At 62.0% G+C, this 25,183-nt stretch overlaps 13 protein-coding genes and 1 non-coding gene across 14 annotated transcripts; 6 read left to right on the forward strand and 8 right to left on the reverse strand.

Annotated features, from left to right (window-relative positions):
- Window positions 1-239: 239 nt before the first annotated feature.
- BDZ90DRAFT_98208 (zincin) lies at window positions 240-1,842 on the reverse strand. Its single transcript, XM_025509989.1, has 2 exons — window positions 1,103-1,842; window positions 240-1,028 (listed from the first exon to the last, which is right to left on the reverse strand). Exons 1-2 carry the CDS (start codon window positions 1,487-1,489, stop codon window positions 291-293), a joined length of 1,125 nt encoding a protein of 374 aa, XP_025359121.1. The 5' UTR covers window positions 1,490-1,842; the 3' UTR covers window positions 240-290.
- A 1,397-nt stretch (window positions 1,843-3,239) lies between these two features.
- Window positions 3,240-4,262, forward strand: BDZ90DRAFT_224690 (Zinc/iron permease; the record flags this gene model as incomplete). Its single annotated transcript, XM_025504629.1, has 2 exons — window positions 3,240-3,348; window positions 3,391-4,262. Coding segments are annotated over 2 exons (981 nt in total), but the record flags the coding sequence as incomplete, so codon positions are not given.
- A 29-nt stretch (window positions 4,263-4,291) lies between these two features.
- On the reverse strand, window positions 4,292-5,440 carry BDZ90DRAFT_268992 (hypothetical protein; the record flags this gene model as incomplete). The annotated part of the gene is made up of 3 exons (XM_025508728.1): window positions 4,292-4,917; window positions 5,011-5,209; window positions 5,252-5,440. Coding segments are annotated over 3 exons (729 nt in total), but the record flags the coding sequence as incomplete, so codon positions are not given.
- Window positions 5,350-7,427, reverse strand: BDZ90DRAFT_244383 (Dus-domain-containing protein). The gene is made up of 3 exons (XM_025507462.1): window positions 6,930-7,427; window positions 5,946-6,849; window positions 5,350-5,873 (listed from the first exon to the last, which is right to left on the reverse strand). The coding sequence occupies exons 1-3, from the start codon at window positions 7,301-7,303 to the stop codon at window positions 5,523-5,525; spliced, it is 1,629 nt and encodes a 542-aa protein (XP_025359124.1). The 5' UTR covers window positions 7,304-7,427; the 3' UTR covers window positions 5,350-5,522.
- An 886-nt stretch (window positions 7,428-8,313) lies between these two features.
- Window positions 8,314-9,210, reverse strand: BDZ90DRAFT_98280 (hypothetical protein). The gene has a single exon (XM_025509990.1). It carries the CDS (start codon window positions 8,970-8,972, stop codon window positions 8,475-8,477), a length of 498 nt encoding a protein of 165 aa, XP_025359125.1. The 5' UTR covers window positions 8,973-9,210; the 3' UTR covers window positions 8,314-8,474.
- BDZ90DRAFT_t46 lies at window positions 8,501-8,580 on the forward strand. The gene has a single exon. It is a non-coding gene; the product is annotated as a tRNA-Gly (tRNA).
- On the forward strand, window positions 9,119-10,388 carry BDZ90DRAFT_234800 (hypothetical protein). Its single transcript, XM_025507150.1, has one exon. The coding sequence runs from the start codon at window positions 9,449-9,451 to the stop codon at window positions 10,124-10,126; it is 678 nt and encodes a 225-aa protein (XP_025359126.1). The 5' UTR covers window positions 9,119-9,448; the 3' UTR covers window positions 10,127-10,388.
- A 340-nt stretch (window positions 10,389-10,728) lies between these two features.
- On the reverse strand, window positions 10,729-11,968 carry BDZ90DRAFT_234801 (hypothetical protein). Its single transcript, XM_025507151.1, has 4 exons — window positions 11,624-11,968; window positions 11,394-11,553; window positions 11,181-11,314; window positions 10,729-11,090 (listed from the first exon to the last, which is right to left on the reverse strand). The coding sequence occupies exons 1-4, from the start codon at window positions 11,900-11,902 to the stop codon at window positions 10,923-10,925; spliced, it is 741 nt and encodes a 246-aa protein (XP_025359127.1). The 5' UTR covers window positions 11,903-11,968; the 3' UTR covers window positions 10,729-10,922.
- An 843-nt stretch (window positions 11,969-12,811) lies between these two features.
- BDZ90DRAFT_244389 (Phospholipase/carboxylesterase) lies at window positions 12,812-14,502 on the reverse strand. The gene is made up of 2 exons (XM_025507463.1): window positions 14,053-14,502; window positions 12,812-13,431 (listed from the first exon to the last, which is right to left on the reverse strand). The coding sequence occupies exons 1-2, from the start codon at window positions 14,452-14,454 to the stop codon at window positions 13,066-13,068; spliced, it is 768 nt and encodes a 255-aa protein (XP_025359128.1). The 5' UTR covers window positions 14,455-14,502; the 3' UTR covers window positions 12,812-13,065.
- Window positions 14,503-14,709: 207 nt separating this feature from the next.
- Window positions 14,710-16,960, forward strand: BDZ90DRAFT_282177 (putative LEU4-2-isopropylmalalate synthase). Its single transcript, XM_025509438.1, has 3 exons — window positions 14,710-15,227; window positions 15,309-16,240; window positions 16,330-16,960. The coding sequence occupies exons 1-3, from the start codon at window positions 14,829-14,831 to the stop codon at window positions 16,928-16,930; spliced, it is 1,932 nt and encodes a 643-aa protein (XP_025359129.1). The 5' UTR covers window positions 14,710-14,828; the 3' UTR covers window positions 16,931-16,960.
- Window positions 16,961-17,833: 873 nt separating this feature from the next.
- On the reverse strand, window positions 17,834-19,105 carry BDZ90DRAFT_224569 (hypothetical protein; the record flags this gene model as incomplete). Its single annotated transcript, XM_025504619.1, has 1 exon — window positions 17,834-19,105. A coding segment is annotated over one exon (1,272 nt), but the record flags the coding sequence as incomplete, so codon positions are not given.
- A 571-nt stretch (window positions 19,106-19,676) lies between these two features.
- Window positions 19,677-20,727, forward strand: BDZ90DRAFT_224629 (kinase-like protein; the record flags this gene model as incomplete). Its single annotated transcript, XM_025504623.1, has 2 exons — window positions 19,677-19,961; window positions 20,050-20,727. Coding segments are annotated over 2 exons (963 nt in total), but the record flags the coding sequence as incomplete, so codon positions are not given.
- Window positions 20,728-22,892: 2,165 nt separating this feature from the next.
- On the forward strand, window positions 22,893-24,458 carry BDZ90DRAFT_98441 (hypothetical protein). The gene is made up of 2 exons (XM_025509991.1): window positions 22,893-24,138; window positions 24,235-24,458. Exon 1 carries the CDS (start codon window positions 23,018-23,020, stop codon window positions 24,035-24,037), a length of 1,020 nt encoding a protein of 339 aa, XP_025359132.1. The 5' UTR covers window positions 22,893-23,017; the 3' UTR covers window positions 24,038-24,138; window positions 24,235-24,458.
- BDZ90DRAFT_234804 (putative ubiquinol--cytochrome-c reductase) lies at window positions 24,016-24,945 on the reverse strand. The gene is made up of 3 exons (XM_025507152.1): window positions 24,711-24,945; window positions 24,239-24,358; window positions 24,016-24,143 (listed from the first exon to the last, which is right to left on the reverse strand). The coding sequence occupies exons 1-3, from the start codon at window positions 24,879-24,881 to the stop codon at window positions 24,045-24,047; spliced, it is 390 nt and encodes a 129-aa protein (XP_025359133.1). The 5' UTR covers window positions 24,882-24,945; the 3' UTR covers window positions 24,016-24,044.
- Between the last annotated feature and the right edge of the window lie 238 nt (window positions 24,946-25,183).

The raw sequence follows: 25,183 nt of genomic DNA on the forward strand, positions 1-25,183 counted from the left end.
TGCACACGCCATTCGTATGATGGCACCTGTCAAAGTCTCGATCAAAGGCGCGGTCAGAGGCTGCTCGACCACTCACGGATCAGATGGTGCACGCTTGGTTCTCCTTGCAATGCGGTCATCGTATTCTGCTCAAGCGCCTATCTCGCGAGCGTCGACGCGCATGGAAGACTCTATGAAATGACAAAGTGACAACGCGTGACACAAATACGACCAATTACCCTCCTCGCCTCTATCTCCAACTCAGTTCCTCCCCTCTCCGGTCACCATCTCAACGCTATCTCCTCGCTCGCTCAAACACAGTGGGTGGTGCCATCGGCGTGCGTGTGGCAGTCCTTGGCGGCAGAAGGGGCGGCAGCAGCGGGCGCCGACGCCGAGGCGGGGGCGCTCTCGTGGCTGTGATCGTGGCCAGCGTGGTCGTGGTCGTGGTCGTGGTCGTGACCGGCGTGTGCTCCGTGGGCGTCGTCGTGTGCGTGATCATGCTTGTCCTCGTGCGCGTGGTCGTGCGCGTGGTCGTGCGCGTGGTCGTGTCCGGCATGCTTGTCGTCGTGCTTGTCGTCATGCGCGGGCTTGGCGTCCTTTGCAGGCGTGGCTCCGTGCCCCTCGGCGGCGGGCTTGGGCACGGGCGTACCACGGCATCCACCGGGCACGATGTTGGTGCGCGCGAAGACCTCGTAGGCGAATGCCTGAAGCGAGGCCTGGTTGAGAACGCTCGACTCGACGTCCGACTTGGCGAGCTCGATGGATTCGTAGAGCCCGTCGGCCTCGTGCACCACTTGTCCGTCGGTCAGCGAGGGGAGGTGGAGGGCGCGGTGCAGAAGGTCCGTGGCCCAGAAGGTGTTGAGCTTGCCCGTGGCCATCTCGAAGCCGCCGGAGCAGAACTTCTCGATGCCCAGACGCGTCTGGTACGAGAGGTCGCAGATGACCGTCTCGCCAGTAGCGTTGTTGCCGCGCCAGTGGCCTGCGTAGCCGTCGATCTTGCAGTTGTGGTCAGGGTCATCGCAGCGGATGAGGTTGTGGGACTTGTCGCCCTGTGGAGCGTGACGGTGGAGACTCAAGTCAGTGAGGCGCTCGATCAGAAGAGACGTGCGCCCGTACAACTCACGCTGAGGATGCGCTCGTAGACGCCGAGCGGCGTGGCGGTGTTGGCCTCCTTGCCAAAGTAGGTCACAAAGAGCTCGCTCTTATTACCGTAGAGGAGAAGGTGGTCGATGGAAGCGCGCAGCATGCGCTTCAGGTCAAAGAGTCCGCGCTCGATCTGCATCTTGTTGCTGGCGTTGCACGACGAGTGGATGGGGAAGTCGGCGGCGATGCTCTTGTCGAACTTGGAGATGAGTCCGTCGTTACCGCTGGCATTGTCGGTGCGGACGACGAGGAAAGGGTCGACGGACGGCGTCTCGAGGGCAGAGTCGCGGGCAGCGAGCCAGGCAGGGCGGGCGTTGGCTGCGGCAGAGAGGCCAAAGGCGGCGAGGGCGTAGGGCAGGACGAGCATGGTGGGCAGAGCGTAGGGTAGTGAAGGGGTGGACGAGGTGATGTGGGTGGAATCTGATCGAGCAATCGCCGCGCTCCTTCATATACGCATGTCCGGCTCACGTCCGGCCCATGTCCGGCCCACGTCCGACGAGAAGGAGCATGGGCAACGAAGAAGTCGTCGCGCACACCGCGCAGGTCCCCTGCTCCATCATCTTCTCGACGCGCTTCACGCTCGGGCATTGCTATTCCTAATCCTGCGACACCTTTCCGGTCTCTCGACGACACGATTTGTGACCAGATAAGCGCTTGTTTGCCCCGCATGTCTTGGCGCGCGAGATCGCGACATTGTCGCAGTTCTCATCGAACAGAGGGCCCGCGAAAAGTTGGGCGAATCCCGAGTTCTTGGCACTTCTAGCGCGCGGCGCGGCTCTAGCGCCGTTTGTGCATTGCTATTCGAGGCTTGCGAGGGGCCCAAACGTGAGATTTAGCGTCGTGTCGTGTCGTGGGCCTGCGCGTGGTTCCTGGCATCGCATCAAACGAGCCGTGCGAATCGACCTCCTGTCAAGATGCAAACGCAACGGGAGTTCTTCCCAATCAGGACTCCGGAGCAACCATGGCGTGGTCGATGATGCTAGCACGTCTTTGCTATTTCAGCACCCCTCAGGCCACGTGGAACCAGTCTAGTGAAGGAAGGAACCCCTCGCCATAGTGCGCGCGGGCGGGTCGATGGCTTGGCGCCGCATGCAACGCACTACCCCTTCGTGGTTGCGAGGGTACCGACCGCCAAGACGCGGCGCGACAGAAGCCTCTGTGCTAGATTTGCGATCGTTGCATTCGCGCAAGACAGCGCAGCGGTTTCGTGCGCAAGCTTCCCGAAACTGCGGACCTCTCACGCGGCGTGGACCCCGAGATGGAATGGTTTCTTTCTTTGCCAAGAAGCCCGCGTCCGTGACCAGAGGGTTCTCGCGACGCGAGCAGGGATTACCAACCTTGAGGTGAATTGGTGCCTTGCGCTTGCGAGCGAACGAGGGGCTACCAGCGAGGGGTGCGTCCATTGAGGGGACTGAGTGAGTGAGCGAGCGAGGAGCGAAATTTCGAGAGAGAGGAGAGGAGCGCAGCGAGGCGCGTCGTTGCGAGCCTTCAAAAGGAGGGTACAAAATCTCCGACCGATCTCGACCTTTCAACGTACCCCCCTCCCCCCCGCCCCAACCCTCGCCCATCAAGCCGCGCCAGCCATGAGGCTCACGCTCACCCCTTCCCTCCTCCTCGTCGCCCTCGCCTCGGCCTCCAGCTGCGTCCTCGCCTCCAGCGGGCCCGCACGCCTGGCTGCCCGGCAGGCCAGCCCCTCCCCTACGGGACGAGGCGCTTGCGTCCTCCAGGCGGGCAACTGGGTCTGCGAGATCGCCGCGACAGGCGCCGCCGCAGCCCCGGCCTCGAGCGTAGCTGCCGCCCCCGCCAGCGTCGCCTCGGCCGCCGCATCCCCCGCTAGCTCCGTAGCCGCCGCTGCATCCGTTGCCCCCTCCCCTGTGGGGCAGGTCTGCCACCAGCACGGAGACCATTGGCACTGCGAGGGCGAAGAGGGGCACGACCATTCGCACGAGGGTCACTCGCACTCCGAAGAGGAGGAGGAAGAAGAGGAGGAACATGGCCACTCCCACGCGGGCCACTCGCACGGCCATTCGCACGGCCATTCGCACGAAGGTCACTCCCACGCTGGACACTCACACGGTCCCTCCGAAGAGTTCGGGTGCGGTCTTGCCCCCCTGCGAGACTACTCTGTCCCCCTGCACGTGGGGGCCCTCTTTGTCCTCCTCATCGCCTCGGCCCTCGGCTGCGCTATCCCTCACGCAGCCAATGTCATCTACAAGATGCGCGGCCGTAGCGCGGGTAGCTCAGCCTCGAGCGGCCTGTCCATCGCAGGCAAGGAGTTGCGCTTCATCCTCAAGCACTTCGGCTCCGGCATCCTACTGAGCACGGCGTTCATCCACCTCCTGTTCCACTCGTTCGTCTGGTTCTCCAACTCTTGCGTCGGTGAACTCAAGTACGAGGCAGCCTCGGCCGCAATCGCCATGGCTGCCGTGTACGTGTGCTTCCTCCTCGACTTCATCGCGCTGCGCAGCGTGCGCCAGCGGGTGATGCAGGCGCGTCAGACCTTGCTTGCCCGTAGTGGGCCGCAAGGTGGCGCGGGGACGGGTTCGGAGGACGATGAGAAGCTCGGCCATCGCGAGGAGGCTCTCTCGAGGGATGACGCGAGTGAGCAACTGGACCGGGAAGAATTCCGACTCAACAAATGGAGCATCGTCTCCCTCGAGGCCGGAATCGTCTTCCACTCGATCATCATCGGTGTCACACTCGGTGCCTCCTCGGGTGAAGGCTGGGTCCCCCTCTTGATCGCCATTACATTCCACCAATTCTGCGAAGCCCTCGGTCTCGCCAGCCGTATCGCCTTTGTGCTAGAGCGAGCCCACGCCGAGGTCTCTCACCGAATGCTCAAGATCGTGCTGCACAGCGTCTTCATCCTTAGCACGTCCTTTGGTATCGCCATCGGAATCGGGGTCCGCAAGTCCTTCAATGGCAACGATCGCGATACGCTCCTCACCATCGGTGTTCTGGACAGCGTCTCGGCCGGTATCCTGCTGTACAGCAGTCTGACGCAGATTTTGCCAAAGGACTGGTTGGAGAGCAGGGAGATGCTCACCTGCGGGTGGGGCAGAATCGCGGCGGGGCTGGGAAGCTTTACGGCTGGGTTGTTCATTATGGTGAGTTTGCGCGGGGCGTGGCGTGAGACGTGAGAATGATCGAGCTGACCACCCCGCCTTTCCTCTTGCGCTACACAGTCTCTCCTGGGTTACTGGGCTTAGAAATTGGCACGCACGCCGCGCCATCGTCGACGATGCGAGGTTCCGCGTTGCTGGCGTGTTGCTGGCGTGATGCTGGAGATTGTCACTCGCGCGCGCATCGGTTGGTTGGTGGCTTGCTCGGCGGGCAATGGATCGTGCTTCGTGCTCCGTGCTTCGTGCGTCATTCCTCTATGTCATCTTGATGTACCATCGGCACGCATCCAATCCCATCTCTTTCGCCCAAACTCCTCGCCGCACGCCCCCCTCTATCGTCTAAACTGCACCCCATAGCCCCCATCCTCATTCTTTTCAAACTTGAAATTATCCGTACTCAACCCGAAAAGCCCACCGAGCACTTTATCCCCCAGCCCCTTGAGTTTCCCCAACATCTCATCCCGCTCCTTCTCTCCGGCGGTCGCCTTCTTCTTCTCCACGCGCGCGAGGGTTGAGCGTAGGGTGGGACGAAAAGTCGGTGGCACGCCTGGATGTTTGAGGAGGGCTGTGAGGTCCTCGCAGGCGGTGCAGAGGGATGAGTAGCTGCCCACCTCCTCGCAGGCCGTCGCGCGACGATGGAGCGATTTCAAGTGGAGCGGCTCCAGAGTCAGGGCTGCGCGGTGTGGTGCGGTGCGATGCGATGCGTACTCTCTTGGTCAGCTTCCCTAATCCTCCAGGACCTGGCGCACGCACACGCGACACTCACCCTCATCACACGCCTCTTTGGCCCTCTCCCATCTTCGCGCCTTGAGCTCGCACGCGGCCAAGTTGCTCCACAGCGTGGTGCGCAACGAGTGGACCTCGCGTTCTGACCGAGCGCGCTCCTCCTCTACGAGACGTTGCGAGGGAGTGAGGGCTGCGAGGCGTTCTTCCTCTTGTTGCTCGAGCGGGGTGAGCTCGCGAAGCTGCGAGGATGAAGGGAGGCATGAGTTTGCGGATGCGGATACGGACGCTGATGCTTGCGCAGGCGTGGCGTTCCTTCGCTCCGCCTCGTTCTCTTGCTGCGTTTCTGTCTCGCTCATGGGCTCGCGCGGCGGCAGACTGGCCAGTGCGTCCCTATACTCGCTGATAGCCGCCTCGTAGTCTCCCCTTTCGAATGCGGTATTCGCTGCGAGCTTGAATTGCTGCGCCTCCTCGAGTAAGAGCTGTAGCTGCGCGCGCGGTACGGTGCGTTGCGTAGGGTGGCGTGGTGACGGGATGAGGGAGGACGTATGAGCCTCAAACTTCTAGTATAGGGTTCTGTGCGGCAGTGGTAGGCTCGGAGAGACGGACCTTCTTGTGACCGTCCTCGGCATTGCCCTTCTCGTTGGCTTCTCCGCCATTTGCCTCCTCGAGGTCGACGACCCTCTTCTCCCCCCTCCCCTGCACGTCTCGCGTATCTACCCCCACTTTCTCCACCTCCCCCTTCTTCTCTCCCTTGGTCTTCTCCTCAGGCAAGGGCAACGCCGGCCTGAAGTAGGGTTGAGCAAGCCAATGCGGGACGTACTTCTCCTCCGTAACCGACGCGGAGAGGGAGGAGGAGCCCCAGTCCTTTGGTGGTTGAAGGTAGAGCGGGTCCTGTTTGTCCGCCTGGGAGCGAGCGAGGAAGGGAAAGGGAAGGTGAGATGAGGTGGGGTGGCGCGCGCGCGGGGAGGGACTTACCGTCAACTTCTCATCCAGGGCGCTAACTGCCTCCCTATACTCTCGCACGACTGCCTCCCCCTGCCCCTGTCCCGCTTCCTCCTCTCGCTCCTCAGCGTCGACGTAACGCAATTGCGCCTTCCCCAGCACGCCCCTCAACTCCTTATGCCTCTCCAAGGCCGGCCTACAAATCTTGAACATATGCCCCTTGACGGCACTATGGTCGACCCGTTTACGACAGGCTGCCACCTCGTCTAGGTACTCGTGGGCGAGGGCCGGGATGTAGGGGAAGGACCGCCAGGCTGCTTCGGGGGAGGCGTCGGAGTCTCGATAGGGTAGGAGGGAGGTGGGGAGGGAGGAGAGGAGTTGTTCCCCTGCAAAGATGAGGGGATTGTACAGATTGCCCTCGGCTGACATTACGCCGTCCGCCCCCGTTGCGGAGAGGCATGCCTCGACGTCCTCGCGGTACAGTACATTCCCATTCGCGAACACCGGCACGCTGACAGCAGACTTGACGGCTCGAATCATCTCCCAATCCGCCAGTCCCGTCTTGTGTCCCTTTTGCTCGCGAGTGCGCCCATGCACGGTAATGATCTGCGCCCCCGCATGCTCCAACATGCGCGCATAAGCGATCGTGTGCTCAACACTGGGGAATACACGCATCTTCGCCGTTACGGGTACGGTGAGGTTGGTGTGGAGTGTGGAGATGAGCGAGTGGATTAAGGGCCAGTCTTCTTGGAGAAAGGAGCCGTAGTGACCGCGTTTGGCTATATGTTGTGGACAGCCTAGATTGAGGTCGATGCCCAGGCAGTGAGACTGAAGGTGCGTGGCCGCCTCCAGCAGCACGGTGGGGTCGTTACCTGCGAGTTGGATGATCAGCTTCGAGTCTTGACCGTGGCCCTCTTCACGGGTGGCGGTGTTGAACCTGTCGTGCGCACGGCGGGGGAGGGGATTAGCATACAGCGGGGCAGAGTTGCGTCAAGGCTGCACCCGCGCTGCACGCACCAATTCAGGACGCTCCTCTGTGCGCTCTTGCCCTTTGCCCTGAGGCTGTTCACAAAGGAGCTCGAGCTGATCATGGGCGAGTAACATAGGTCTGCCCCGCCTATCCTACGCGAGAGTTTGCGCCAGGGAAGCTCGGAGGCCGCCACCATGGGTGCGACGATGTGGCGCGGGGAGCCGAGCGTGGTGTGGTAGAAGGTGTAGCCGGAGGGTTTGGCGTGGGGTGGGGGTGCAGGGGTGGGAAAGGAGGAGATGGGAAGAAGAGGAGGGAGGGGCGTGGAGTGAGAAGGACGACGCGGACGCGGAGTGGTGCTTGGGCCCGCGTCGGATGCTGGTGCTGATGGAGAAGTCATGGCTGCGCTGATGGACGGCGTCATGGATGCGGATACGTATACACCGCGCGCTGTGCGAGCCAAGACGGAGCTGAGTCGCGCCGTCGTCGTCGTCGTGATAGCAATGGTGGTTGATGACGAGTAGCGTGAGGTGACAAAATCCAATTGGTCAAAAAGTCAAAGCGTCAAGTCCAATCGACACTCGAGTCCGTCGGACTGGCCTGCCTCGTCCCTCCCCTCCCGCCCCGCTGAGCAAGCAAGCACGACGCGGAATGCCACGTGGCTCTTGCCGCCCGCCTTCCGTGAGCCGCATTGCAATGGAGCCTCGAGGCGTGCCTGCGCTTGACGATTGAGTACGATGACGCGCGCGCACCGCTGATGTCCATGACCTGCGAGTTGCGAATGATACCGACGAAGAAGGTAGCCTCTCTTTCTCGTGCCCAGCTTGAGTGGGCGCAGCCTTGTAGAGCATCGAGACGACTGCATTACCGTTCAGTGGGCCATCAGTGACCTCTTCGCGAAAACCTACGGGAGAATAGCCGTTAGCGGTGCGGTGGGGAAGCCTGCTGGCGGCAACACGTTGCATGATCCGCTGTTGAAGCACTCCATCGACGAGCACGCATCGACTGCAGCTCGACCTTCCCCCGTCTGCTCCGCGTCTGGGACTGGAACACATCGTGCTGCGGCACTCGCGGCGGCAAGCGGGGGCGAGTTACAGAGGCTGTATATCAATGCGAGGATCATATGATTGGACCACGGCGAGCACCACAGTGCTTCCAAATAGGTGACAGCGCTGACGAGGCGACTGAGCGAGGACGGTCCGAGCTCGGGTCCACGACCGGCTGCGCGATGCTGAACCAACGCGTCGCTCCTAATTGTCGCATTTGCCCGTGACCACTTAGTCCGCACCACGTCTCTTGCTCGTCCAGACGACCTTCGGTCGATTGCTCAGATTCGAGAGAAGGTCAGGAACAAAGTTCGTTGACTGCAGGACGTCTATTCGGCCGGAGACTGCGGCGCGAAGTGGACGGTGCGCGGCACGCCTACGTCCCTTCCAAGCTCGCCCCCTTGGCCTCAATACCATCCTTTGAGGAACCTGAAGCGTTGCGACGTTCGCAGAGTCAAGGAAGTAGGTCAGAACGACGAGAGATCGGGCGTTTGACACATTGTATACGGTAAATTTTAGCGAACCGCCTCCATCGAGGCCTGCGGCGCTTTAGTCTCTCTGCCTTCCTTCAAAGCACTGTGGTGGGGTAATGGTAACCTCTTTGCCTTCCACCTTACGTAAGCAAAGGCCACGGGTTCGATTCCCGTCCACAGTAGCTCCGATTGGTGTCCTCTGGACGCCGTAATATTTTGTCAAAGTTGTAGCGTTTTGGGGGCCGTAGACGCGTTTTTTTCGGAAGGTGCTGCCTGCGAAGGATTCCCTGCGCCAAGGCATGACGTCGCGCCGCGCTGGGGCCAGTCGAGGCACTGCAGCAGTGTCAAAACGGAAGAGGAGCGCCGCGCGGAGCGGAGTTGATTGGAGTTCCAATGAGGCTGCATGACACTGGCCGGGTGCCCCACGGGAATTAGAGCTTGTCTTAGGCAGGCCACGCGAGCGAGTCGGTAGCTCAGTCCGGCTCTCCCTGTGAGGAGGCCACGGCAGCGTCGACTTGACTGGTAGCGTAGACGACGGAGAGGGCATGAAGGGTTGTCGGGGAGGAGCATACATGCACACGACCTGAAGACGCTGACTGAGGCGGAGAGACACCCTCGATACCTCATCCGTACTCTTATCGAACTGCTTGCCATCTCGACTGGCCGTTGTCCTCCTCCCTCGCGCGTCACTCGCGCTCTGCAGCGTCTTGAGCGCGGCGGCTGCGGTTGTTGCTGTCCGCGGCGCTCGCTGCTGCTGGTGCTAGCGGTGCTACTTCTTGCACATTGTGTAAGTGCGGACCTGGACCACGCTCGCCCCCTTCGCTCCCATCGTCCCCGCCCTGGTCACAACTTCCCTCCTCATCGTCATGCTGGCATTCTCAACATCCTCTCCCCAGCGCCGCTCTTATCCGCATCGAGCAAGCGTGACGGCCCTGCCTCAATCTCCGCATCCTGCTCGACCTGATCCGCCATTTTTGAGCTTACCAGCCAGTTCTGGTACGGCAGAGCCGCCTTGCCGACCTTTTGTCACAGGGAGAGCGCCCCTCTGCAATGCGAGAGGTGATCGACTGGATCCTTGAGCAGGCTGAGAGCTTTCCTGCCGAGGATCTCTACGCCACCTTGGAGGCATTGGGACCGCACTCCTCTCTGCTCCATTACCTCCATCGCTCCTTCACTCCAAGCATGCCGGCTCTCAGGTTCAAGGTGCCGACGGGGAAGACACACGCCGAGCTCGACATGCTGCGCAAGCGCCTACGTCGGCAAGACAGTCGCTCAAGAATGGTCAGCATACTGCTGCAGGCCTTCTCAATCCCGGAGCTCCACTACCAACTGTCGACGATAACCTCCAGCTTCTACGAGGAGAGTGCGCTGGCCAAGGATTCTGCGCACACAAACCTCAGGTCGCACTCCCTCGCTCGCATCTTTGCACGCTGGGCCTTCGGCGACTATCCGCTGAAGGTAGAGCTGAGCAAGCTGCTCAAGCCACAGGAGCGAAGTCGCATCAGGCGCCGAAAGGGGAGCTCGCTCAACAAGTCTCACTACTCGAGGATGACTAGGAAAGCCTACATTGATTCACTGGCTAGAAATTGCATCACGCGCCTGCGACTAAAGAAGAAGCGGCTGGCGAGGGTGGGTCGCGGAGACGAGGCGGTCATCCCGACCAGGGCAGCCCTAGGGAACATCATCAACAGGAAGCTTACGGAGCAACACGACAAGTGGACGAGGTGAAGGCTGCGCTCCCCCTTCCCCCCCTTCCCCCTCTCCTTACAACCTATGCCCTCTCCGTCGTCAACGCTACACTCGAGCAAGACGCTGTCATGGCCTCCTCGCGGCAATGGGTGGATAGCCGCTCGGTCCCACGAGCGGTGAACCAACGATGACAGACCCTTTCCCACTCTTCGCACTCTCATTCTTGTTCTTCTGCCTCAATGTCTTCGTAGCTTGCAATGTAGGCGTTGCGCTTCATTCTCCCTCTACCTCGTCGAGACTCGTGGTACGAGCACGAGAATCATGCATACCACGTCCTCGCACTCACGCTCTCGTCCCTTCTTGGCTGATCTGGTCTGCATACGACTCGGCAGAGCGAAGCCGTTAGCGTTACCCACGTCACGCGCTCAGTGATAGGGCCGAGGGGTGGCTCAAGGCGAGGCGAACGGCAACCCAGTGTGAGGCACTCTGCCTGGGATGGGGGAGGATAGAGTAGTGTCTCACGGCGTCAGGTGATTGGACTCCCCAAGCAGCAGCGCACCCTCGTCGACTCTTTGCCGCCTCTTTACGCCCATCGCTGCCACGCTGCACGCTGCACGCAGAACGCTAAACGCAGAACGATATCCGATTCCATTCGTAAGCCCGCACGAGGGCGGGGCGGGGTAGGGCAGGGGAGGGCGAGATCCAGAGCGGCGTGGCTTTGTATGAACAGGGGGGGAGGGGGGCGCGAAAAAGGGGGTAGTTGTCCGTATGCGTGAGTGTGTGAGTGTGAGTGTGTGCGAGCGAGTGTGCATCATGTCCGTCCTGCTTGCGTCCCTCAATCCGCCGTCTGACCGATAATCTCCAAGTGAAGCTGCTGCGTAGGCAACATCGACGGTGGGTTGTATCGTTGCCACATGATTGGCTTGGGGGTGCCGTCGAATTCGTAGAGCTGGAGGTAGTACGAGGGGACACCGTAGTGCATTGCGAGGTGGATTTCCCAGCCCTGTGTACGTGCGTGCGAGCGCGAAAGAGGTGTGTGTGTGAGCAAGGCGCGACAAGAGGAGGATCATCGAGTGGGGACTGGCGCACGCACCTGCATGAGCTCCTGCTGGTTGTACGACGTAACCACGTTGGAGGTCTGCGCACAGCGTGAGGAGATCTGTTGCTGGCCGTCACCGGGGTAGGGCTTGAGGATGATCGAGTTGTTTGCCGCTATCGTGTATGTGCCTGGGCGTGGGGGGCGAGGGGCAGGAGGGCGAGAGTCAGCCAGGATATCAACGCACTCTGCTCTCTCACGCGTACGCACCATGCTGCCAGATGAGCTGAGCCTGTACGCAGCCCGGGTTGCCTGGATTGCTCTCGTAGAGGTAGAGGGCCTGCTCCCACTTGCCGTCGTCTGTGAACGAGTAGGACTGGCCTGCGTTTGTTGGTGCGTTGAACGTCGTATTTCCGGGATTGTAGAAGCCCTGGCGTGAGAATTGCGGGCGGGGTCAGCATACGACTCACGCAGCCAACTCTCCGCTCGCTCGGACTCACCAAACCCGTATTGACCGCCCCGCTCCCCGTGCTCCACGTCCCCGCCAACGAAGTCACATTATTACGCGGCCCTGCCGCCACGCCGTTTACTAGCGCAGCGGCCGCTACCAGTCCTGCCTTTGCCAGCGTGGCCCCTCTCCTCGATCTGCTGCTGCGTCCGCCCATACGCCGCGGCGATGTGGTAGTGGCGGCCGCCTGCGCCTCTGCTGCTGCTGCTCTACTCTTGGGTCCTGGTCCTGGCTCAGCATTGTGCGCATACGAGTGCGCGGATGAAAGCATGGCGGCGTCGAGTGGCGGGCGTTGGGCGTGAGTGCAATTGGAGTGATTACGACTGCTGCCTTGGGGTAGTTTGTGGTGGATTCGCGGATGGCACTGGTAATGATGAAAAGGAACAAAGAAAAGGGGTTGTTGGCCCAGCCGGCGTTGCGCTCATCGAGGGTCACGACGTTGAGTGGCTGACTGGGCTGGCTGTTGGACGTTGACCTCGTCGAGGGGGGGCGCGACACTCGCCGTCCGCGCGGGCTGTGGGTGAGGGGTTTCCGACGACGCAGCACGAGACGACTGTAGGGTGCGACGGTGCGACGCGCTCGTCTAAGCCCGCCGAGGCTTGGCAGCCCGAGTCCCGCCAGCCTTGCCCCCTTCGACGCACAATGCAGCCTGCCGCTCGTAGAATTTCACTGGCCTGGCTGCAGGCAGGTAGCAGCAGCACGGCGCGGCGCGGCGCGGCGCGGCGAGGCGAGGCGGCACGGCGAGACGGCATCACAGCAGCTAGACGGTCAGGCGGCTCATCGGCACGTCCCACCCGTAGAGAGGGGTCGGGCGAGCGTGTGTGAGGGGGCGAGGAAGCCGGGCCTGACCCAACGAGATCGCGGGACGGAAACGCGACAGAAGATCATCGGGCACGGGCGACGCAGCAACCACATGCACCGTGTAGTCTGGTGTGCAGTACGAGTGGTGGGCGCTCATCTCACTTCCACTCGTCCGTACCTTGCTGCGCTCATCGTCATCGCTGCCTGTCAGGCCGCGTGACGCCGCACGGCAAGTGGTCGCCGCCGCAGGGCCAAGAGTGGTTGGCAACAAGCGTGTTCACCGCCCACACCAGTCAAGAAGGGTTGTCACCGCAGAGCCAAGAGTGCTCGAGAAGAGTTGTCATCGCACGGCCAAGAGTGCTCAAGAAAGATGGGCGGACATTGCAGGGCCAAGAGAGTGGTTGGCGCCGAGCGCTAATGGAATGAAATTAGAAGATGGCAAGCAAAGTCGCCGCCGCGCTTCTCTATCGTCTATCTCGGGGTTCAATGCGCCAAGCCGCCAAGAGCAAGAGGGGACGCGCGGGGAATGGGAAGAGGTCGAAGAGGCGGCGGAAAGAGATGTCCAGTGCTGCCCCGCGCTACTCGCTGATGCTAATGCTATGCTCGCCTCGCCTTAACACGCGCCGCGCCGACTCACTCAGGCACGACCCTCTCCAACCACTGACCCACATGCTCAATCTCCTCCGGGCAAGCAGAGTGAGGCATCCCCTTGTACGTCTCGAATCGCACACCCCTCATCTTACCGCCCCCGGAGGCGCTCCTCTGCTCTCCCATCCCCACGCCCGCCTCGCCGCGTAGATACTCGACACTGCGCTGCCCGTACTTGTAGTGCACGATGGGATCGCGAGAGCCATGCCCGTGGAAGACAGGGATGTCCTTTGCGGTCGTGCTGACGAGTTGTGGCAGCTTGCGGTGGAGTGGAAGCCAGGTGGAGAGGCCAATGATCCCTGCCGGTGAAGGGGAGGCAGTCAGGCCGTATAGGTAGGAGATGGCGCCACCCTGCGTGCGTGCGTGTCGCGGAGGGCGAGGAGGTGAGCGCGCGTGTCGTGTGTGATGGTATGGCTGCTTCGCGCTCTATCCTGCCTCGCCCGCGTCGCCCGCGTCGCCCGCGTCGTTCGCCTCGCCCCGCGTCGCAATGACGAATGCTACCACGTACTCGCCGTCGTGGCTGACACTGAGGTTTAGTCCTGGGCGAGCGGCGACAGGAACCTCGCTCTCCGAGGAGAATCGCATCGCTGGCTTAACGCCTCGCGCCTTGTCGACGTGCAAGTCTGACCACCGCACACGCAGATGCGGATACAGCGCCTTGTATGCTGCCTCTTTCGCCGCCCATCGTACCGCTAGCCAGGTGTGGAGGCGAGCAGTCTCGGCGTTGCTGATGTCGCGCAGCTCATCCTGCTCACTACGGCAGAGGATGCGCCTGCCGAAGTGGTGCACACGCTTCTCGCCGCCAGGACGCCGCGCCAGCAGCTTTGCTAGCCGCGGCAGGTGTATCAAATCTACGCCAATGCCAACAATGTGACCAGGAGGCGAAGACCGCAATGCGATCTCTCGTGCTGCGCCCTGCCACGCCTCTCCCGCCGCACTCTGCAACACGCCCTGTCGCCGCCGCTCGCTCACCTGACTAAAACCCCCCACCACAACCCTCTCCACGGGTACGCCCCTCCCATTCAAGCCCTCTGCCGTCCCATCCACCTCAGCCTTGACCAACGCCCCAATCGCAGCTGCGCTCTTCTTCAACCCTGCCTCGTCCTCGTGCTCCTCGAAGTCGTCCAGTGAATGGATATCGAACCAGCTGGGCATGCTCATCCCCATGTTAAGCGTGACAGGCTGAACGGGCGCGTTGGGCAATACGAAGCGGACATGACGAAGCGCAGGGCGACGTGAGAGGAGCTGAGCCACGTCCAGCCAACCGGCACCAGAGTCGCCTAGCCCGTGAGCGAAGATGAGGGTGGCCGTGGGAGCTTGTCCTGAAGCAGGAGGCACGATGAGTGACTTGAGGAGCGATGTTGCCGTGGCCATCTTGGTCTGGCGCGATGCGATTGCTGCTAGGACGGCGATGATTAGGAGGGAGAAGAAGAGGAGAAGCATCTGTTGTGCTCGGCGTGCGTCCGTGCGAGGTGCGAGTGCGAGTTGTCGACGAGATTGCGCGCCGGTGACGGGCGGAAGACAGGGAAGCCCACGTCGTGGCCCGCCGCCGCCGCCGCCGCCGCCGCCGAGTCACTCAAAATTGGATGGAGCGCGGGGAGAGATGCGAGGGCGACTGACTCGCTCGCACGCACACCTTCGCTTTGCCCTTCCCCGCTTTCTTCCTTTCATCCATCGAGACATCCTACCGACGAAGCCCTCAGCCCTTAGCCCTCGGCCCCTTTGCTCTCACGCATCCACGCTCGCACATGTCGTCGCAAACGCAGACGCAGACGCCGGCCACGGCCATGAACCCGGGCAAAAAGTATCGACCATTCACCCCCATCGACTTGCCCAACCGACAATGGCCCTCCCGTATCCAGAAGACATCGCCCATCTGGACGTCCGTCGACCTCCGCGACGGCAATCAGGCTCTCGTCAACCCAATGTCAGGCACACAGAAGTTGCGCTTCTTCCAGAAATTGGTACAAGTGGGATTCAAGGAGATTGAAGTGTCCTTCCCCTCGAGCGGAGAGACGGACTTTAACTTCACGCGAGAGATTATCGAGAAGGGGATGATCCCGGACGATGTGTGGATTCAGGTCCTTACTCCCGCGCGACCTGAGCTTATTCGCAAGACGTTCGAGTGCATCAAGGGAGCTAAGAAGGTGCGCGTGAGCCTGGCGTGGTAGCATATAGCCAGGTGACTGACGAAATGCGACGCTCCCTCCACGCACTCGCCCTCACAGGTCATTCTGCACATGTACAACGCCACATCCCCCCTCTTCCGCACCGTCGTCTTCGGCAACTCCCAAGACAAGACCATCGACCTCGCCGTCACCCACACCAAGCTCGTCACCGAACTCATGGACGAGTACTCCCGCCCAGAGAATGGAGGTACCCAGTTCCGCTACGAGTATAGCCCGGAGACCTTCTCTCAAACCGAACCCGACTTTGCTCTCCGCGTCTGCGAGGCAGTCCGAGAGGCGTACGGGCGTAGCTCCCCACAGAACAAGATCATCTTCAATCTCCCCGCGACAGTCGAGGTTGGTCCCCCTAACCACTACGCAGACATGATCGAATACTTTTGCACACACATCTCCCACCGAGACCACATTACCGTCTCCCTCCACCCGCACAACGATCGCGGTTGCGCAGTCGCTGCCGTCGAGCTTGGCCTCCTCGCGGGGGCGGACCGCGTGGAAGGCTGCCTCTTTGGAAACGGCGAGCGAACGGGCAATGTCGACATTGTGACTCTGGCCCTCAACTGCTACTCGCAGGGAATCGCACCGGGCCCACTCGACTTGAGCGATGTGCAGGGCATCGTCGACGTCGTGAGCGGGTGCAATGATATCGCTGTTCACCCGCGTCACCCCTATGCTGGTGAGCTCGTCTTCACGGCCTTCTCCGGCAGCCATCAGGACGCCATCAAGAAGGGCTTCAAAGCGCAGGAGGAGCGAGCGGCCAAGGGGGACTTGACGTGGGATATCCCTTACCTGCCCATCGACCCGGCCGATGTCGGGTGCAGCTACGAGGCCATCATTCGCGTCAACTCGCAGAGCGGTAAGGGTGGGATTGCATACCTCGTTGCGCAGAGTCTTGGGTTGGACCTGCCGAGAAAGATGCAGATGGCCTTCTATTCCATCATTCAGGAGGTGGCCGATCGCACCAGCAAGGAGATGTACGTGTCGCGCGCGCGCGCGCCCCGAGATGTAGGATTGATTGATTGTCGCGGAGACGTGCTGACATCCTTCCACGCGCGCCGCACAGGGTCACCGAGGACATCACGCGCGCCTTCTGCCAGACGTATCACGTCCCTCACCTCACCCTCGGCAAGAACGAGGGTCGTTTGACCCTCAAATCCTTCTCCCTCGCCGACGATGTCCCGCCCGGTGTCGCCGCCGCCGCCACCTCCAATGGCGACGGATCTGAAACCCCGCGCTATCGCCGTTTGGAAGGTCTCGTCTCTCTCGACGGCAAGACGCCCACCCAGGTCACGGGAAGGGGTAATGGAGCCCTCAGTGCTATGTGTGACGCCCTCTCCTCTGCCTTTGGCATCCAGGCCAGCATCCGCGAGTACTCGGAGCACGCCATTACCCGACCAGGCATCGGAGCCGCCGGTGCACCAGACGCGCGCGTTAAGCTCACACGCTCCCAGGCAGCGTCGTATGTGGAGCTCGTCGATGCGGGTGCGAGCGAGGGAGAGGCGACAGGATTGCCGCAAAAGGCAAAGGGATTCTGGGGTGTGGGAATCGATACAGACGTGACCGCTGCGGGACTCAAGGCGATTTTGAGTGCGGCGAGCAACTTGATGCAGCCACAGGCCATTGTCGAGCAGGCGGCCGCTGCGGTCGAGGCTGCGGCCAAGTAGGCGCGAGAAGCGTGAGGTGCGCGGCGCGAGGCGCGAGGCGCGAACGATCGAAGGTCTTTCAGGCTCTCTCACTCTCTCTCTCTTCGCGCATTGCAAAATCGAATTTTCTCTCGTCATGTCATTACAAACGACGTCGCGCGCCTAGTACCCTCCCTTGCTTAGCTCACCCGCCCCTAGTACGATGAGGGCCACCCCGAATGGGAGCACGGCGGCGAGAACGAGGACGTCTTGCCACTTGCGTCGCCACTGAGTGCGCTTCTGCAGCTGACGCTCCTTGCGCGCCAGGAGGATGCGCGTCGCCTCGCTGGGCCCTTCCTCATCCGCATCCCCGTCCGCGGTCGCGTTCAGAGGGGCGCTTTCCTGATGCCACGTCGGGACTGGGTTGGCCGAGGACGAGGACGACGACGATGGCGCTGCCGCTGACTGTGTACCTCCCCGCCTGGCCAAGACGCTCAGCGGCGCTTTGACCCACTTGGCTATCCACGACTTGGGCGGATCGCTCGCGCTCCCCCTCCCCTCCCCCCTCTTGACTGTGCGCCCACCTCCCAAGATCTGCCTCTGCCTCTTGACCCAGAACAAGAGAACCCACACCACCCCAGGTAGGACGAAGCCCACACTTCCCCCGACGAGGCCAAGCACCTCTGACACGCGAATGAAGCGAAGCGCTTCCGCCGCGTCGTCATGCTCGTGCCCGTGCTTGCGCAATCGCAGTCCGCCTGTGCCGGAGAGGTAGGAGAGGAGGGAAACGAGCAGCCAGAGCAACGTGTTGCCCAGAGTCGTGCGACGCAATTTGGTCCAACGCTTTGTGCTGCGAGTAGTGCGACGCGGGACTGTCTCGCCGTCATTGTCGTCGTCGAGGAGTCGGATTTGACCCTGATTCTGCGCTCCTCCTCGCGACTTGAACGGATTGACCCCGACGACTCGCGCAGCACGCGCCCAGCTGGCCCGGCCCATGCTGAGACAGAGGGCAAAGTGTGTAGCGAGCAGGCCCACGTAGAGTAGTCGTGCTGCATTGATCCAGCGATCGCCCTCCTCTGCCTCGCCTCCCAACAAGCTCGAAAACAAATTCGGCCTCACCTCCCTGCCGAGGTGCTCCTCAATCCCCCTGCGTCCCAGCCCTACGCCAATACCGATGGACATCCCTACCACCAAGGCCACCTGCGCCGCCTGACAGCCAAGGAAGGCCTTTACGTTTGACCCGGACTGCGCACCGGCGCTTCGTTGCGAAGGCATGCGTCGCAGCGACCGGTTGTGCAGGAGGATCTGCAGCGGGGACGAAGACAGGGTGAGGAGCGGGAGGAGGGACAGGGGAGCCCAGATGGCCTTGTGCCTCGGCGAGAGGTGAGCGGGTTGCGGCACTGCTGGCTGAGCTGTTGCTGGCGCTGGAGGAATAGCCGTAAAGACGCGCGAGAAGAGGATGGCCAGCACGAGCGGGTACACGCACAGCGCCGTCGCCGTTGCGAGGCGGATCATGGTTCGCTTCGCCAATGGAATCAGCACGAGCGGTGCTGTGACGATTGCGGCGGCGATGAAGGTGAGGATGGCGCGACTTTCCTGCTTGAGCGTGCGAGGGAGGTAAGGCAGCGAGGCTTGGAGGAGGATATCCACCAAAGCCAGATGTGCCACGAGAGCCGATCCCGTCGAGTAGACGGCGAGAAGGCCCGCAGCCAGCAGTCGACCCAGCTGAGAACGTCGCGGTGAGGTTCGTCCACCGATGGAGGCGGCCGTTATTGCTTCGAGTGTCGACCCGCCCACGTAGCGCGAGAGGACGACCCACAGTCCTCCCCCTACTCCGCCCAGAACTCCCACCAATACCAAGCCAGCAATTCCTGGCCCGATGTCCGTCCGCGAAAAGTAGAATGGCGTGCTGAGCAGTACGGCCGGGTGAAGGCTGGCCGCAAAGAGGTTGATGGTTACGTGCGGGATGGAGAGGGAGGAGCCCGATACCTTGGAGGCAGTCAGGGATGCCCACCATGAACGACGTCGCTCACGGGAGGGGCGGAGTGTATGCATATACGAGTCTGGGCGGCGGCGATGGTGCGCATCGTCATTCTCGTCTTCCGTGTCGGTATCCGAGTCATCGTCGTCCTTTGCGACGGTTATGCGGCGGCGAGCCAGGAGGCTGTCCCTCGCGTCACTGTCATCGTCGTCAATCTCGTCGCTCGCAGCACTCATGCTGCCACGATCTTGCGGGTCATCTCGGTATGTTGGGATGCCGTCCTCCTCTTGGTCCTCCTCGCCATCCTCGCCATCTTCGCCGTCGTCTTGGCGATGCGTCACATGGAGGCGGATGTGGGATGGCGAGGAGCGATGGGTGAATGATGACGAGGGAGAGGGAGAAGGTGGGGAGCGGGGCGTTGGTACTGTCACTGCGTTGTCATCGCCGCCAACGTTGCCGTGGCCTGGCGCGGCCATTTGCTCGCGAATGGTTGCTGTGGTGGTTAGGAGAATTAAGATCGCCGTCGTGCGTGTGTGTGGCCGTGCGTGCGTTTCAGTGCACGCGATGTCGACTCGCCGCCCCGCCTGCCTGCACACACGCACGCTTGTCTCTGTCCGCCTTTGTCTCGCCCCGCCCGGCCGCGCCACGCCGCGCCACGCCAACCAACTCTCGACTCCACTCTGCGCCTAGACAGGAGAGAGTGTGTCGATTCGCTCACCGACCCGCGATCCGCGGCACTCGCACCACTTGTTCCTGTTCCTGTTCGTTCCACCTCCTCTGGCCCCTCCTCAACCGCCCGCCGTCACCATGTCATCACGGCAGGCCGGTCCCCCTCTCCATCCTCCGTCGTCAGGCCCACCAGGCTCCCTCCCGCCCGGAACGCTGGTCCAAGTGGGCCCCTACACCGTATCCGTCAAACGGTACCTTTCGCAGGGTGGCTTCGCAACAGTCTACCTTGTCAACTCGGATCGACCACTCCCCATCCCTACGCTGCACGGTACGTCTCGCAACGAGACGCTTCACGTCTTGAAGCGCATCGTCGTGCCGGACAAGGAAGCTCTCGCTGATGTTCGCAGAGAGGTCGATGTGCATGTGAGTTAGGCGTGTGAGAGAGGGAGGGCTGCATATAGCCAGGCAGAGAGGAGAAAGCTCATCACCCTCAAACGGCGCACACACACAGAAACTCCTCCGATCAGACGCAGCCGTTGTCCACTTTCTCGAAGCATCAGCCCTCTGCCTACCCCCACCCCAGACGGGCTATGACGTCTACATTCTCATGGAGTACTGCTCCGGCGGGGGGCTCCTCGACCTCCTCAACACGCGCTTGCGCAACCGGCTCAGCGAGAACGAAGTCTTGCACATATTCCTCGACGTCTGCAAAGGCCTCGCAGCGATGCATCATCTCGACCCGCCCGTCGCTCACCGAGACCTCAAGATAGAGAATATACTCATCGTAGCCCCTACCACCCCGGGGGGCAAGCCCACCTACAAGTTGTGCGATTTTGGAAGCGCAAAGCCCATCCTCTCACGCCGCGCACCGCGCTCCATCGAAGAGCTCAAGCGACTCGAGGCCGACCTGAACAAGAGCACCACACTGCCGTATCGCCCGCCAGAGATGGTCGATGTCTATCAACGCCGCGTGATAGATGAAAAGGCCGACATATGGGCAATGGGCGTACTCCTCTACAAGCTCTGCTACTACACGACGCCATTCGAGGAGAATGGTGGTGGGCCACTCGCCATCCTCAACGTGAAATACCGTTTCCCTTCCAATCCGCCTTACTCGGATCGGATCAAAGGATTGATCGCTTCGCTCCTCGTCGACCCGGCGGCCAGGAGACCCAGCATTGATCAGCTGATCATCAAGGTTCATGCGCTATTGGGCACCAAACCACCCGCAAGTGCGATGCACTATGCCCAGCAGGCCGCAAAGGGGCAGCAGGTCCAGCCTCTGCCCACTCAAACTGCGGCGCCCTCTTCAGCGCGAGCGCTCGATGATGAGGTGTTGGTCAAAATCGCGTCAAGTCGTCGCGCCGAGACTGCGCCTTTCGGCAGCAGCGAATCATCGAACCGCAGTCGCCCTGCATCCATGGCTGTCCGCTCCTCGACTCGTCAGCGCCCAGACCTCATCTCCTTTGAGGCCCCCAAGTCCAACGCCACGAGCAAGGCAGACGAGACGGAGCGTCTAATGAAGTTGGAAGGGATAGAGCGCATGCGACGTGGCAGGCCGGGGCAGGATAATAAGGCCAAGCCGACGCCAACGCCGGCGCCAGTGCCTAGCAGCCCGCTCGCTAAGCTACAAGCACCGCCTCAGCCACGATCCGGTACCACGTCGCCGCAGCCGCCATCTGCATTCCCTTCACCACCTCCTCCTTCATCGTCGACTACGCAGCAGCAAGGCCAAGCTCCCGGCTCCGGCTCCCGGTTCGGCTTCGGCGACTCCTTCTCCCCTCCACCGGCTCCTCCCGCTTCTTCTTCTCCTCCTTCTGAAGCAGACCAGGCAGCAGTAGCCGCAGCATCGGGCAACATGAGCCCACCTCCCGCCTCCGCGACAAGGCAAGGCCCTGTGGCCGTGCCGCATCCCAAGACGGGGACGCTCGTTGCAGTAGGAGCGGTGGAGTCAGAGCCACCAGTAGAGAAGGCGGACACGTCTGCAGAGGGACGTTACCCGAGCCTAGAAGAGTTGGATCGTAGATTTCCCGAGAAGAAAGATGTCATGGCAGCAAAGGAGAGCAGCGCGAGCGAGTCTCGCCCCTCGTCTTCTTCTGCTGCTATTGGTGGGCCGACGGGGGTGGTGGCATCGATGGCTAGCAGGTATTGTGGTGGCCCTTCATCGACTAGCAGTGGGCCCACCTCTACTTCCAAGGAGAACGGGCCACTGTCCCCCTCGACCTCGTCCTCTTCTCGCCCTACTCCAACCCTCCCCCCTCGCAAACCTGCCGGCTGGGTCTCGATCAATAGCACGGCAAGCAGCCGAGCGTCGACGATCGATTCGGGGGGCAGAGAAGACGCAGCGACAGCACCGCGAGCGGGACCGGGAGCTGCACAGCGCTTCGGGTCTATCAAGAGCAAGCCGGTGCCCTCCCCTCCCTCAGCACAACGCAAGCCTTCCTTGCCTGCGCCGGGGGCCGCGGCGGGGATGGGAAATGGCAGCGCAGCGCGGGCTGGCGGCGGCGCTGAAAGTGGAAAGAATGCTGGTGGGATGAATGGCCAAGACGAGGGGGAGCAGGAAGACGAGGAGGAAGAAGACGAAGGACCGGAAGACGCCGTAGCGAGTGGAAGCGTGCGTCGACGCTGGGCTGAGTACTCGCGCGGCGATGGGGACGAGATGGGGAGGAGAGGAGGAGCAGCAAAGCCGTCAGAGCCAGGGTCCTCTTCTTCCGCCACGACGAAGCCGGCAGCCTCGCAAGAGGGCAAGATCGGTAAAATTGTCGCTCCCAGCTGGTTGGAGGAGTCTCGTCCACCCCACGCCCGTGCTGAGACGGCCAATTCAGCAGCAACGCCGCTGGATGACGCCAACAAAGCAGACGTACCAACGAAGCCTCTCATCGACTTTTCATCGTCCTCTCAACCCGCGTCCTCGAGCTCGCCGGACGCTCCCGCGCCAGCGCCGGCGCAGGAGAGTGCCTCGTCCATCTCGACGTCGGCCGCACAACGAGCCCCTGCCTGGGCGTGGGACGGAGAGGACGAGGATGAAGTGCGCGACTTCAAGCTGGCGGTACCGCTTGGATCGCCGAGTAAGGAGGCCGTGGGAGGGAGGGAGAGTGGGGCGAGGAGTCCCATGGCAGTCTTGTCGCCAAGGGTAACCGCAGAGGGTGGTAGGGGCAACGGCGAAGAGGGGCAGGAGAAGCCCGTGGGGCAAACAGAAACAGCCTCCCTTCCCAAGCTCGAGCCCATAGCGCGGCTTTCTCCCTCTCCAGGACCAGCACTAGGAGCCACGCCCCAATCGCTCTCCCCCGGTCCCGCCCCATCACCCGCCAATCTGCTTCCCTCTCGCGCCCAACCCCTCCGCGACTACAGGGAGGCGGGCACCTCTCCTCTCCCTCCTATGTCGGACGAGAGCGTTCCAACGATGCCGACGCCACGAGTCGCCTCTCCTTCCACTGATGCAAACGCCGATGCCCATCTCACCGCCGCTTTAGAAGAAAATGCGAACGCGAATACCCACCTGGTGGGAGGACACCCGGCCTACGCCAAGGGCACGGCGAGCAATATGGCCAGTCGGTGGGAGAGGATGGGTGGGGCGATTCAACATCAACAGTCGCAGCCCAAGGCGCAGAGGAGTGGTACGGCGCTGCGTAATGGGTATGGTTCAGCGGGGACAGGGGGTCAGACGGGAGCGAGAAGTGGGACAGGGACAGGCTTGCAAGCGCCCATCGCTTTGCCCGGACTGGCGAAGGGGAACAAGCCTGCATGGGGAGCGCGTGACGGGACGGATGACAACGATGGCGAGAAGCTCGAGCCTGCATTGTCAGCCTCGCCAGCACAAGCGCTGCCCCCTGCTCCGCTCAAACCATGGGAGCGTGAAGCCCTCGAGCGTGAAGCCGCTCTTGCCCGATTCGTCTCTGCTGGTCGATCCGACTCTCCCTCACCACCACCTCTCCAGCCCAGTGTCGCCTCTCCACCCTCAAGGCTGCGCCACGCCGACGACGTCATCAAATCCGTCTCCAGCTCCTCCTCGCCCACACCTACACCTACCCCAGGCGGAGGCGCAGGAGCGGAGCAGAGCCCCGAGCAGACGGCCGCTGCACGCTATCGTAGTGTCGCGAGCCTCATCGATCGATGGCAGGCCAATGCGGGAGGAGCGGATGGCGAGCAGAAGACTCAACATCATCAGAGAGGCAGGGAAAAGGGGTGGGGAGAGATCGGTAGTCGTGCGGCGGGTACGGCGGCGGCGGCGGCGGGGGGCGCGGCTGCTCAACGACTACCGGGACGGGATGTTTGAACGTGACGTTGAGATGAGGAAATGCATGCACGACCCGCCAATCTATCCAATCCTTCTGTGTCCTTCAAATTCCCATCCATCCGGCATTGGGCCATGTTTCCCCTCGCCTTTTTGCGAGTCGCGGCGTCGCGGCTACGTCATCCTGTCAGATTCTTGTAAAGTACGTCATCGTATTGACACTCTCCCCTCGATACCTCCATGCCGGCACACCACCTACTCTTGACTCCCATCTAGTGTCCCCCCTTCTTGACCTTGATCGTGTCCCAAGCGGATCGCTCCGCCTCCTCGTCGCTGATCTCCTTGATGTAGGGCGTGAGGTAGCGGATGTCCTGTCGAGGCGAGGCGAGGCGAGGCGAGAGGGTGAAGCGCAAGAGTCAGCAGGGAGGGGGAAACGAGGGCTTGGGTGGATGGCGCGCCGACTCACCTCCTCCTTGGTGACCCACTTGTCCTTGGGCAGGTCGCGATGCAGGATCGACTGCTGGACCGCTTGGCGCAAGCGGAAGGCACGGTCGTATGACTCGCGCTCGCCCATACGGGAGATTGCCTGGTGCGAGGACGAAGGGGGAAGGGTCAGCGATCCGCCCGCGGTGACAGAGAGAGGAGTAGGTCGAAGTTGCCCTGCTGAGGGAACCGTCTGTCCCAAGCAGCGATCCTTTCCAGACGCAAGTCTCCACGACTTCGCAAGCCATGCCGTCATGACTTCCCGCCGGCTCGCGCTGCTGGTCGTAGCCGCCAGGCGTAGCATATAGTCACTTGCCGGCCTCTCGCTCGACTCACACCCGACCCTCTCCGTATCATTACCACCTCTCCAGCCCTTGCCATCATGACTGCCCCCTCCCGCATGATTCCACGCTCAACGTCCCCTCCACGCCCATGCACACGCGCACGCAACTCACCTTCTGCACAGTCTTGTTCTCCTCGATGATCAAATCATCGTACTTCAACCCCAACTGCCTGTAACCCGCCGCCCTAGCGTACGCATTCGCCACTGGGCGGATGAAGCGCATGAGGACGGGAGACTGCGAGATGTACCTCGCAAGAGAGAGGCCGTCCGTTCCGAGAACCATGGTGGTTGTGTGTTTGCTGTTGTGGTGTGTGATGTGCGGGGGAAGATGAGGTACGGTGATGACGGGAGGAGAAGTCGCAGTTGAGTGTTGCAGCTCGCGCCGACTGACGGCAACGTTGAGCCGATTGGCAATCGAGTCGTCGAGTCGAGTTCAGGGCGGGTCGAGAGTAACTTACGCCGCCACGCGGGCATCCAACGGGGCGAATCGGCGACGAGACGAGACGAGGCGAGGCGAGAGGAGAGGAGCCTCGGCCGAAGAACCCAGCGCCACGCGAGCATCATGGGCCGGCCCACCGGGCTTCC

Source organism: Jaminaea rosea (genome assembly GCF_003144245.1).
Source record: "Jaminaea rosea strain MCA 5214 unplaced genomic scaffold BDZ90scaffold_19, whole genome shotgun sequence".
Lineage (NCBI taxonomy): Eukaryota > Fungi > Basidiomycota > Exobasidiomycetes > Microstromatales > Jaminaea > Jaminaea rosea.

Excerpts from the sequence above, each read along its gene's own strand:
- BDZ90DRAFT_98441 (XM_025509991.1), top strand. The coding sequence starts at position 23,018 with ATGCGAACGCGAATACCCACCTGGTGGGAGGACACCCGGCCTACGCCA.
- BDZ90DRAFT_244383 (XM_025507462.1), bottom strand. The coding sequence starts at position 7,303 with ATGACGCCGTCCATCAGCGCAGCCATGACTTCTCCATCAGCACCAGCA. Across the intron at positions 6,850-6,929 it reads CAGAGGAGCGTCCTGAATTG|GTTCAACACCGCCACCCGTG; the intron begins GTGCGTGCAGCG and ends TGCGCACGACAG. Across the intron at positions 5,874-5,945 it reads CCCTGGATGAGAAGTTGACG|GCGGACAAACAGGACCCGCT; the intron begins GTAAGTCCCTCC and ends GCTCGCTCCCAG.
- BDZ90DRAFT_234801 (XM_025507151.1), bottom strand. The coding sequence starts at position 11,902 with ATGCTTTCATCCGCGCACTCGTATGCGCACAATGCTGAGCCAGGACCA. Across the intron at positions 11,554-11,623 it reads GGGCGGTCAATACGGGTTTG|GGCTTCTACAATCCCGGAAA; the intron begins GTGAGTCCGAGC and ends TTCTCACGCCAG. Across the intron at positions 11,315-11,393 it reads TCAGCTCATCTGGCAGCATG|GCACATACACGATAGCGGCA; the intron begins GTGCGTACGCGT and ends CCCCACGCCCAG.
- BDZ90DRAFT_98208 (XM_025509989.1), bottom strand. The coding sequence starts at position 1,489 with ATGCTCGTCCTGCCCTACGCCCTCGCCGCCTTTGGCCTCTCTGCCGCA. Across the intron at positions 1,029-1,102 it reads TCTACGAGCGCATCCTCAGC|GGCGACAAGTCCCACAACCT; the intron begins GTGAGTTGTACG and ends CACGCTCCACAG.
- BDZ90DRAFT_244389 (XM_025507463.1), bottom strand. The coding sequence starts at position 14,454 with ATGGCCACGGCAACATCGCTCCTCAAGTCACTCATCGTGCCTCCTGCT. Across the intron at positions 13,432-14,052 it reads TGGTGGGGGGTTTTAGTCAG|GGTGGCGCCATCTCCTACCT; the intron begins GTGAGCGAGCGG and ends GCACGCACGCAG.
- BDZ90DRAFT_234800 (XM_025507150.1), top strand. The coding sequence starts at position 9,449 with ATGCGAGAGGTGATCGACTGGATCCTTGAGCAGGCTGAGAGCTTTCCT.
- BDZ90DRAFT_282177 (XM_025509438.1), top strand. The coding sequence starts at position 14,829 with ATGTCGTCGCAAACGCAGACGCAGACGCCGGCCACGGCCATGAACCCG. Across the intron at positions 15,228-15,308 it reads GCATCAAGGGAGCTAAGAAG|GTCATTCTGCACATGTACAA; the intron begins GTGCGCGTGAGC and ends TCGCCCTCACAG. Across the intron at positions 16,241-16,329 it reads GATCGCACCAGCAAGGAGAT|GGTCACCGAGGACATCACGC; the intron begins GTACGTGTCGCG and ends CGCGCCGCACAG.
- BDZ90DRAFT_98280 (XM_025509990.1), bottom strand. The coding sequence starts at position 8,972 with ATGTATGCTCCTCCCCGACAACCCTTCATGCCCTCTCCGTCGTCTACG.
- BDZ90DRAFT_234804 (XM_025507152.1), bottom strand. The coding sequence starts at position 24,881 with ATGGTTCTCGGAACGGACGGCCTCTCTCTTGCGAGGTACATCTCGCAG. Across the intron at positions 24,359-24,710 it reads AGAACAAGACTGTGCAGAAG|GCAATCTCCCGTATGGGCGA; the intron begins GTGAGTTGCGTG and ends TCCTCGCACCAG. Across the intron at positions 24,144-24,238 it reads AGTGGGTCACCAAGGAGGAG|GACATCCGCTACCTCACGCC; the intron begins GTGAGTCGGCGC and ends TCGCCTCGACAG.